The sequence below is a fragment of the Tympanuchus pallidicinctus genome, unplaced genomic scaffold (genome assembly GCF_026119805.1).
Source record: "Tympanuchus pallidicinctus isolate F22 unplaced genomic scaffold, pur_lepc_1.0 scaffold20, whole genome shotgun sequence".
In the NCBI taxonomy this organism is placed as follows: Eukaryota; Metazoa; Chordata; class Aves; order Galliformes; family Phasianidae; genus Tympanuchus; species Tympanuchus pallidicinctus.
This window is the reverse complement of record NW_026294722.1, coordinates 4036844-4046801: the sequence shown is the minus strand read 5'-3', so window position 1 is coordinate 4046801 and position 9958 is coordinate 4036844. Positions and strand designations below refer to the sequence as shown.

The 9958-nt window shown below is 56.5% G+C and overlaps 1 protein-coding gene across 1 annotated transcript; it reads right to left on the bottom strand.

The window, feature by feature from the left end:
- Nucleotides 1-3739: 3739 nt before the first annotated feature.
- On the bottom strand, nucleotides 3740-9463 carry PSMF1 (proteasome inhibitor subunit 1). Its single transcript, XM_052683949.1, has 7 exons — nucleotides 9250-9463; nucleotides 8611-8763; nucleotides 7942-8024; nucleotides 7498-7683; nucleotides 6887-6940; nucleotides 5103-5261; nucleotides 3740-4968 (listed from the first exon to the last, which is right to left on the bottom strand). The coding sequence occupies exons 1-7, from the start codon at nucleotides 9376-9378 to the stop codon at nucleotides 4917-4919; spliced, it is 816 nt and encodes a 271-aa protein (XP_052539909.1). The 5' UTR covers nucleotides 9379-9463; the 3' UTR covers nucleotides 3740-4916.
- Nucleotides 9464-9958: the final 495 nt, after the last annotated feature.

The window sequence follows — 9958 nt, the reverse complement described above, 5'->3', positions numbered from 1 at the left end:
GGCCGGGTTTGGGGGTGACAGGAGGGGGTGCATCCCGGCTGGGGCAGACGGTGCGGGGGATGCAGCCCCTCCGCCTCTCACCTCTCTCCTCGCAGGGCGGCGGCTCCATGGCGTCCCCGCGGGCGGCGGAGCTGCGGAGCCCGGGCGAAGCGGCGGCGGACGGCGGCGGCCCAGGGGGGCTCGGCCCGGCTCCGGGCCCGGGGCTGGCGCTGGCGCTGGGCTGCGCGCTAAGCGGGGCAGCGCTGGTGGTCCTGGCGGGGGCCGTGCCGCGGGCGGCGCGTCCCGACCCGAGCGTACCGGCGCGGCAGATGGAGCGGCTGGAAGAGAGGGCGGCGCGGCTCCGCGCCCGCCTCGACCGCTGCACGGTGGCCGGGCTGGCCCTGCTGGCCCTGGGGGGGCTGCTGCTCGCCGCCCTCCTGCTGGCCGCCGCCGCCGCCCGCCGCCGGGCCCGCGCCGCCCGCCGTGCCGGGAGCAACTACGGCTCCGTGCGGCTGCGGCTGCGGCGGATGTCGGCCGAGGGGTCCCGGGCGCTGCTGGAGAGCCAGCTGAGCCCCCCGCCCCAGCGGCATCCCGAGGGGTCCGGATCGTAGCCCCGCACACTCGCCACACCGCAACACCGATGCCATCGGGAAGGCTTCGCCATCGGACACCTTCCCCGCCTCTCCCGGTCGGCGTCCCATCCCGCAGCACCGGGACCGCCTTCCACCAGCAACGGGGTGACGGCATTGTGAGACGCCCGTGGGATTTCTGTGCCCTGTGCCGGGCTGGACGCGAGGCCGAGCTCCTCTTTGGGATGTAGCATCTGATTTTCTGCCATCAGCAACCTTTCGTAGCAATAGTTTCTTGTAAAACTCTGCGGCGTAGCAGAAGAGAAGGGGACCTCAATGTGACCGCCATCCACGGGGCCACCTCCTCCTGACCTGCAGCCTTCACATCCCACGAGAGCGGAATGAAGGCTGGGACACCCCCCCGTGCCTAGCATCCCACCAGCAGCCCCACAACGGCCTCAGAAACCAGGGTGCTCTGTCTGGAGGAGAGAGGATAACTTGCCGTGCACAGCGTGCTCCTTCTTTTCCTGTTTTAGAGAAGCAGCTCTGCCCCACTGGGGTGCCTTTGTGCTGCTCACAAGAGCCATTGTCTGCAGCTCGAAGGTAACATTGCATCTCGGGAATTAAACATGAAGCATCATTAAAGCACAACGTTCTGTGGAGAGAAAAAATCGGTCTGCACAGGATGCTGAGAAAGGCAAGGAATTGTCCCATAGGAAAACGCAGCCCCACGAAAGCTGGTATTTGTCACAAACTGCCACCAGTTTTTAATCCGTCCCATAAATTCCTTGCTTCAAACGTGAGGAGACAAATCTCTCCAGACAGCCCAACACATGGGGAAGGTTGTTTACATGTGGTACAGTTGCTGGGGCCAGATCTTGTTCCAGGGCTCCCATAGCATCCTTTGGTGTTCCCACCCCTCCCCTGGCTGGGGACAGCCTGCAGCCCGTGCCACCATCCCCATTCTGCACAATGGTGTCCATAGAGCTGTGAAGGGCCACACGTCCCTCTGCTCACCCCTGTATCACCTGCCTTGCTCTGTGTTTAGTATTGGATCCTGGAATCCTCATGTGGCCTCACGCAGGCTGCTGGGAGGCTGCATCTGCTGAACACCTGCATTATATGGGCACAAGAAATTCTCCTTTGTGTTAATGTGGGGCTGTTGGAGGGGTGTTAATGGAAGGAGGCTGTTACTGCTGTGCCAGCAGATTGCTGTGCTGTCCCTTAAGGAGGGCCTGGAGGAGTGGGGGAGAATCCTCTGGATTGAAATATAAATATTTAAGGTGAATGAAGTGTGTTGAGGAATGAATGCCATTAAAGAGGCTCCCCACTGAGACCTGTAGGACTGGAGAATGATTTTGCACAGGAGCAGCAGTGGGACCAGAGGAGAGCAGTGCAGCAGGCTGAAAACATCGAGCCAAAGCGATGATTTATTTAGGAAGCAACCCAAAACATGATCAGGTGGTGAGACAAATCTGCCCTAGCAAGGTGGGCTGGGGCAGGGCAGTGTGGACAGGATGAGGCCTCAGCCCCACCGTGTCACACCCTGGGCTCTGCGGCTGCTAACGGGTGGGTTGGGGCAGCTTTGGGATACCCCTAGAAAAGTCCCTGTGGCCCTGGAGGCACAGTGAAACCCGTCCCACTGGAGAGCACCTTGCATTTCTGCACATCTCCAGCTTCCAATGGAGAAGCTGGCTCAGCGCAGAGCTCTTAAGCATCCATCTTCAGGGTCCTGGAGTGTCTCTGTGAGGGAGGGAAAGGCCCCATACACCTCCCTCACTCCTCTACAACAGAGGCTGCTTTGTTTTCCCATCTGTGCAATATCCATGGTTCTTCCCTTGCACCATCCACGGGCCGTGCAGGATCCTGGCTCGGAGCGTCGTCCGCAGGGTAATTAGCAGAACGAGGGCTCTGCCATGGGGAGCATGAGAGGCAGGTGCTGTTGGCTGGGCGGGCTGGCAGATGGCCTGAAGGACTCTCCAGGGACGTGGAGCCATTGCCAATAATCCAGTGCCTCTCTTCAACTGCGATGTGGAAGCACCTCCTTGGCACTGCGGGAGGAGCGAGGGCTGTGCCTGTGCCAGGATCACACGCTCCAGTCCCAACCACTCTTTACAACTCCCCATAAAATGAGCTCAGGATGCACCAACCGCTGTGCTCCCTTGCATGCTAACAGCTTCAGTCACTCATGTTAGTGCTGGTATTGCTGGCCATGCTTGGTGCAGGATCCACATCTTCCCGCACCTCTGCTCTCTGAGCACAGACAGCAGAGACCACAGCAGCCCCAAGGCTCAGCCACGAGCCCACAGCCACCCCAGCTCCATGCAGGGTGCTCTTCCTCTTTTCAATCCCCTCCTCTCCCACCTGCTCCCCCAAGCTGCAAGGCACTGCAAACCCACTGGGGTTAAGAGCTGCAGACAAAAGATTGTTTATCAAGACCCGACACAGCCTCTCCTGGCGCTGGATCGTTTTAATTAGCCCCATCAAAGCAGGCTGTGTTTCTCCCTCCTGAAAGGTTGCAGCACATGATTAATGCAGGCAGCAGAAAGCAGCTGTCTCCCGCAGAGAGCCTCTCTGATAAGGCAGAACCGCTTCCTCTCCCTGCAGCACCGTGCATCTCAACCTCACACAGCAAGGTCGGGGCTGCCCAGGAGCTGGGAGAACAGCAGGGACACAGCAAGAGCCTCACCTTGCTCCAGTTCAGCCAAATTTCTATGGCCAGTCCTCCCCCTCCTACATGCACACAGTCTGAGGTTCCACACGCTGCAACTCAGCTGTTATCAAGCCGTGTTTGTAGGCAAAAGGGGTTTAAAAGGAAAAGCCTTAGGGGAAAAGGGAGAGAGGGGAGCACTTCCCCTTCTTTATTTATGCCTATGCAGCTGCATGCAGTGTAACAACGGTGTTCAGTGCCCTGGAGAGCCAATTACCACCAGAAGCACAGCCAAACAAGGGCTGGGCCATTCTCCATTTAATTTTCTTAATACAGTCTCATCATCTCAGAAAAGCACTGCTGCTAGGAAAGAAGGGAAAGAACAAAGCAGGCTCCCAACCTGAACCCACCACCCCAGATAGGGCAAGCACAGACAGAACAGAGCTCCTAAGTGCAGCTCTGGGGCTCCTCTTCTTGTGGGGGGAGATGAGGAGGCCAACTGGGGCAGGGGGGTCACCCCCAACAACTGCCAACACAACACTGTTGTCAGATTTTTATTTCAAACTCATGAACATCATTCCAAGAAATCAAATCACGAGAAGAAAATACTGTATTGAACTCCTGGGGGGCTCCAGCCCCAAAATTATCTGACACAGGGGGAGCTGCAGGAAAGGGATGGGGTTCCAGAAAGAGCTGAGAATCCTATGACTCATGCAGGTCTTGTCCTTCCTCCACAAGCTGTTTGGTGATGGCAACAGAGTCCAGCTGGGCAGAGCCACACAGGTCTCATGTCTCAGGCCATAGGACTGACAGCAGTGAAACATGTTCCTATAAACCTGCTGCAAAGCAAAGCCCTAAATCCTTCAGCTCCACCAGGCACAGAGAGACTGTGCTGGACCCAGAGTTCAGGTAGGCACCCAAGCCTCCTGTTCCACCCCAACCAACACGATGCCCAACAGGCAGCTCTCCACACTGCCTGTGGGTTTGGCACACATCCCCAGGATTGAAGGACAGCATGGCTACAGGGGGCCAGATAATGCCAGGAATTCACTGTATGTCTCTTTCCATCCATGTTAAAGGCTTTGCTGTTGGAGCCCTTCACATTCAGTGTGCATGCCCATGCAGAAGCCCACCTGAGCCTCTACTGGGGATCTGCCCACAAAGACCCTATGAGATGGGCTTTAGCCCTCTGTACTGATCAGCACTCTTTGGATAAAGAGCAAGAGAGAAACCACCATGCATGGGAAGCCTTCTCCAGCTGAAGCTTTCAGCGAGGCCATTGCAGCTCCCCAGCACAGGAGTGGCAAGAAGCCAGCTCCTTCCTTACCACTGACTGTATGCATAATCCCAGCAGCAAAAGCTATGCCACCCTGGAGAAGGAGAGGAGAAACCTCAAAGCCCAGGGCTGCTCTCAGCACACCACGCTGCTCCTGACACTGCTCTGGCACAAGGCAGGCCCATGTCTGCTGCGTACCCATGGCCAGCTACCCTTGGAGGAGCAGAGAAAGAAATGAATCTACTGCTTCCTCTTTTGTTCTGTGCATATGGAAACCTTTATAGCCAGTCTGAAACACAGGAGCGCAGCCCTGAGCAGGGAGAAGAAAATCACTGTTGAAAAGATCGAAGTCCACCAAAGAAGGGAATGAAGAGGGGAAAGTGCTCCTCACTCCAGGAAACCGCTCCGGCTGCAGCTAGCTGAGAAACCACTCGGTGACTCCTCACATGAACATGTCATCATAGCCCGGAGGTGGGAGGTGGTCGGGATCTGGCCTAGAAAGGAATTTAGAACAAAGTCAAACCCGGAACGAGAGCACAACCCTGGAAGGAGCAGCAGAGCAGAGGCAGACTGGCAGCATGCTGTGATCCTTGCTGCAGTGGCAGCTCAGGCATGGCCAAACACCTACCCGGCCCTACCAGCCCCTAAGGGGCCAAAGGGGTCAAATCTGGCTCCTGGTGGAACTGCTCCTGGGGGAAGGCGGCCGGGGAGACCTGCTGATGGGTCAATGCCAGGCTGTGGGAATCCAGACCGGAGAGGATCAACGATCATTCCACCACTCCGACCTCTGGGGAGAGGAAAGGCAGCAAATGAGATGAGATTGGCACAGAAAAGCAACGTGCTCCTCCTGCACTTCCCCATGCTGCAGCACAACACGTGCTCAGCGCAGGGCGTAAACTGCAGCTTAACATTACACTGAGATGGGAGTCTTATGGCTGCAGCACACACACCTAATGCAGGGCATGAGCAAACATCCAGATCCAAGGCACCACCATATCTGCAACTTCTTATTCTAGCTGGGGACATGCAGAAGGAAGCAACAGCAGCAGCTTCCTTCTTCCCTCAAGTACCTGCAAGGATCCAGGCAGAGCACAAACCATGGCTGCTAAGTCCCCAGCGGGCTGCTGACCGTGCATTGGACCTGCTGGTCATCACTGCCACTCGTAGCCCCATCCCTGCTGCCCTATGGGAGCACAGTGTTGTAAGAGCCTGCAGACCCTGCAAACCTTTCCAAAGCACTGCCTGGAAGTCATCTGCTGACCGTGGCGGCTCCTCAGAGCTGCTCCACTCTGCAAGTGCCATTCCTCATAGTCGGCTTTCTGCAAACTCAGCTGGAGTCTCTGGCTGCCATCTCGCTGCCATCATACGAGTCATTAACAACTGCACTAATGAGTTCCATTACTCCAGGCTGGCTGCCCACGGCGCCCCAGGACAGCCAGGCCCCATGAGCATATGCCTGGAAGTCTGGGTCTCCAGCCCCAGTGCTGGCAGGTGTCAGCACACAAATCTGCTATCACTTACAATCATTTCTGTGTCATCTGCAGAGAAACTGCCAATGAAGAGCTGGAGGCAGTGGGAGAAACAGGGTCCCCCCCACAACTGAACCCCTTTTCCTCATGCTATCAGGTTTCCTTCCAGTCACCCAGCCTTCTCCTTCCTGCAGGGCAGGACATTTCTAGCTGGCCAAACTCACAGAGAATCAAGTCTTGCAAGAGGGAAAAAATGTGATCCCCACAGGAGAGCTGTTCTAAAGAGGACTCCCCTGAGCTGCAAGGCGCTTTGCAACAACTCCAAGGACTGTTTTGTGTCTGAAGATGTGCTTTTATCTGGAATGGCAGATGACAGGTCCTTCTTGCCCAACCAAATCAAAAAATCCAGACATGCATTTGGGAAGAGCAGTCCCCCAAACTGCCTGGCTTCCACTCAGGCCTTCTCCAGCATCCCTGCTCGAGTGCCCCAAAAAGCCTGGAGGCTCACAATCAGGACTCGGGCATCTGTGGACTCAACTTTAAGCCTCTCCAGACTGCTGGGCTGCAAATGCAGCAGCTGGTACCATTTTAAATTAGAGACTTACATTCACTTAACGATGTATTCAGCTTTGATTTACTGAAGGAATTAGTGCATGTTAAATGAATACAGGCTGATTATTAAACAGACGCAGATTGCAACCTATCATCTAAGCAAGCGACGGGATCTTATTACGATATTAGAACCATATTGAGGTTTAGCAACTGTCAATTGCTCCTTTGCAATTTGTAATGAGGAACTGTTCCACTGCCACCCGCACTCAGACACACTTTGCTCAATGCCTGAGCCAACGACAGCTGTTTTCAGGGAAGGTCTCTCAGTGAAGGGCAGAGCTGGGGATGCTCCCAGGACATGCAAAGCACCACCTCCCTTAGCCATACTCACCCCAAAGGGTCCAGGTCCTGCCCACCAACAGCGAAGGGGTTCAAAGGAGAGGGCCTGAAACAGCACAGTGAACAAGACTTTCACTGCAGGGCTGATTTCATGCAGTTTCCAGCCAACAACACAACGACTGTCCTTGCACTCCTGGAAGGAGTATCGTGCAACCTAAGCTCAAGCAGACAGCAGTGGGGCTAAAGAAACAGGAGCTGACATGTAAGGCAGTAGCCACAGCAGAGCCACCACAGTGTCTCTGACTTCCAGCCAAAGGCTTGTGGGGGAACAGAGGGAAGCACCTGCCACATACAACAGCACTGTCCTTGCCCCTGCTGTTTCTGCTCCACCAGCCCCCAAGCCCTGATGGTCCCTCAAGCAGTACAGAGCAGGGCTTCCCTCCTTCCACCCAACATCTTTCCAAAGTAGGGCAAAACTAGCTCCTGAACTCATCATCCCATCCCTCAGCAAACAGCCTAAATCAATGAAAGCTGGCAGTCAGTGAGCCTGAGAACAGGTGGGGAGGATTTCGATCCCCTTCACTCCCCATTCCATCTGTGCAAGATGGGACCAGGGATAAAGTTTGTGCCAGGACCTTCAGTGGACACCCGCTGCTCACTCACCATGATGGTGCTCTTGTGCCTGCAGGGTGCCGGGGTGGGATCCCAAGAGGGTTATAATCCTGGGGCGAGACAGGATCTTTCTTCTCTGCCTGGGACTCCTTCTTGACCTTTTCTGTGGGGACTCCCAGAGGACCGATGATACCTGAAGCAATCCTTGTCCTCAACTCCTCCATGTTCTTATAGACTCTGCAGGGATGAGAGGCAAGCTGGTGGGACAGACAGACTATGGCACTCAGGCACAAAGGTGCTGGATGGGGTAGTGAGAGGATGTACATTCTTTTGGCATCTCTGGCACAAATCATGTACCCAGCTGGCACCCTGGATTTGCACTGGAGAGAGGAGTCCTCCAGGCTCCTCCTAACCTCATCTCTGATCCCATACGCCCCCCTCCCCACGCTGGTGAGACTTTTTCTCCTGCAGAAAATGTCAGAGAACTGAGATTACTTGTGGAAATCATTCAGGTGCTCTGGGTTGATGTAGTCAGCCACTGCCAAGGTCACGTCTGCCACCTTCTGAGAATGACGATCCTAGTAAAGACAGGAGAAGCATGGTGTTAGCAGCCACGCAGAGCGAGGACTGAGGGAGGGAGCAAGCAGAGCCACTGGTAGGGAGATCAGGACATGAAGAACAAGCTTGCATGCTTCTTGTCCATGTCTCTGTGCAGTGTCCAAATCCCCAGCAGCAAAAAAAAACAAAACACCACAACATGCAGCAAAACTCTCCCTGCTCGTTTTCCCCAGCCCAGGCTGTGAAGGTGAAAGACCAAAATCCCATGACAGCCAGAGTCAGGAAGAAGTGACATGGAGCAAAAACGTCCTAGCCATATGCTTGTTGGGAAGTGATGTGAAAATACATCCTCAGCTGGAAAAGTGGCACATAAAGGGACACTGGGCCAGAGTGCAAGGAAGACTGTATCCATGGCCAGATGAGGCTGTGTTTGACTAGTTTCCAGCTGGGTCACATCTCTCAGGGACAGATGATGGTGTAAGGCAGAACAAATAGCAGCAAAACATTTAAGAAATTGGCTGTACTGTTTTTCACACATTTTGGACAGTAGCAGACACTGCATCTGAAAGGACTCCAATTTCTGTAGCAATCAGTTCAAGTGCTCACCATGACATTAAGGATCATGCTGTCTTCCACCGCAATGGCTTTCAGCAGCAGTTCCTGTGCATCGTCTGTGGACTTGTAGCGCAGTGTATACACCTCCTTGTTGGCTTCCCAGCCAGCGGGCAGCAGCTCTGACTTCCTTTCATCAGGACCTGGCTACAGCAAGGCAGACAGGACAGTAAGGCCCGCTAGCAGCTAGAACAGGAGGGGACACAGCCATCCCCTGCTGAGTAAAAGGCAACAAAGACCCAAACCAGGAGATGCTGCTCCCTGCTGCCTGTCACCCCAAAGCTCCCGAGCACGGGGAGCCGTCTGGTCGCGGGGAGCTTTTCTGCCCGAACAGCATCCTGCAGCCCACCACAACCCACGGCAGGCATCTCCCAGCACCGCTCCAGGCTCCCGATCCCCACTTCAGCACCTGTATCCCCGCAGCAACAGCCTCCCCAAAGCACCACACTTCCGGGAACCCCCAACGACACTCCGCAGCAGCAACACCTCCAGGTCCCGCCGGTACCGGCACAACCTGCAGTGCCCACACGTCCCTGCCGGGTTGGGCCGCGCGGAGGCGGCGAGCGGCACTAGGAAAGGCCGAGGATCGGCGCGGCCTAGCGGGGCCTAGCGGCGGTGCTGCACGGCCCGTACCTGCTCTCCGGCGCCGAGGCAGCGGTAGCCGTGCTGGATCAGCTCCCAGTGGATCCCGCAAACCAACGCATCCTGCGGGCAGGAGATACCGGCCTGAGCCGAGCAGTACAGCAGCTCCAACCCCGCCATGGCCGCTCCGCACCGAGCAGGCGCGGCCAGGCCGGGCCCTCCCCTCCCCTTCGCACAGCCGGGCCGGGCCGGAGCCGCGTCCCCGAGCTGGGCTGAGCCGGGCCGGCCCTCACTAGGGGGCTCCCGTCTGCTGTGCAGCGCCCGGCGGAGGCGTTGGGAGGGGGGATGGGGGCTGAGGTGAAATGGCCGCCGCTGGGGCTGGGAGAGCGGGCATTTCCGTGAGAAGTGCGGTGCTTCTGCGTGCACCGGGCGAGCTCTGCGTGTAGGGCTGCATCGCCGCTCCCTCTCGGGGGCGGCCCGTGGATGTGGCAGGGCTCGCTGGTGTCCGTGTGCCGGTTCCTGCCTGCTGCCCGGCTCCTGCTCCCTAAGCCCGGGCTCTTTCTCACCAGAAGCGTTGCGACATTGGCTGCCCAGTTAATAAAAATCTAAAGAACCTGCAGCTGTGTTCAAGTGCACCCCTGAATTGAGCACTTCCCTCGTTACCTGAAGGACACTGCAATGAGCCACTGACAGGGTTATTCCTATGCTTCCTTCGTCTGCTTTCCCTGTCTGTATCACCTGAGCTCTTGTTAAAATTGCC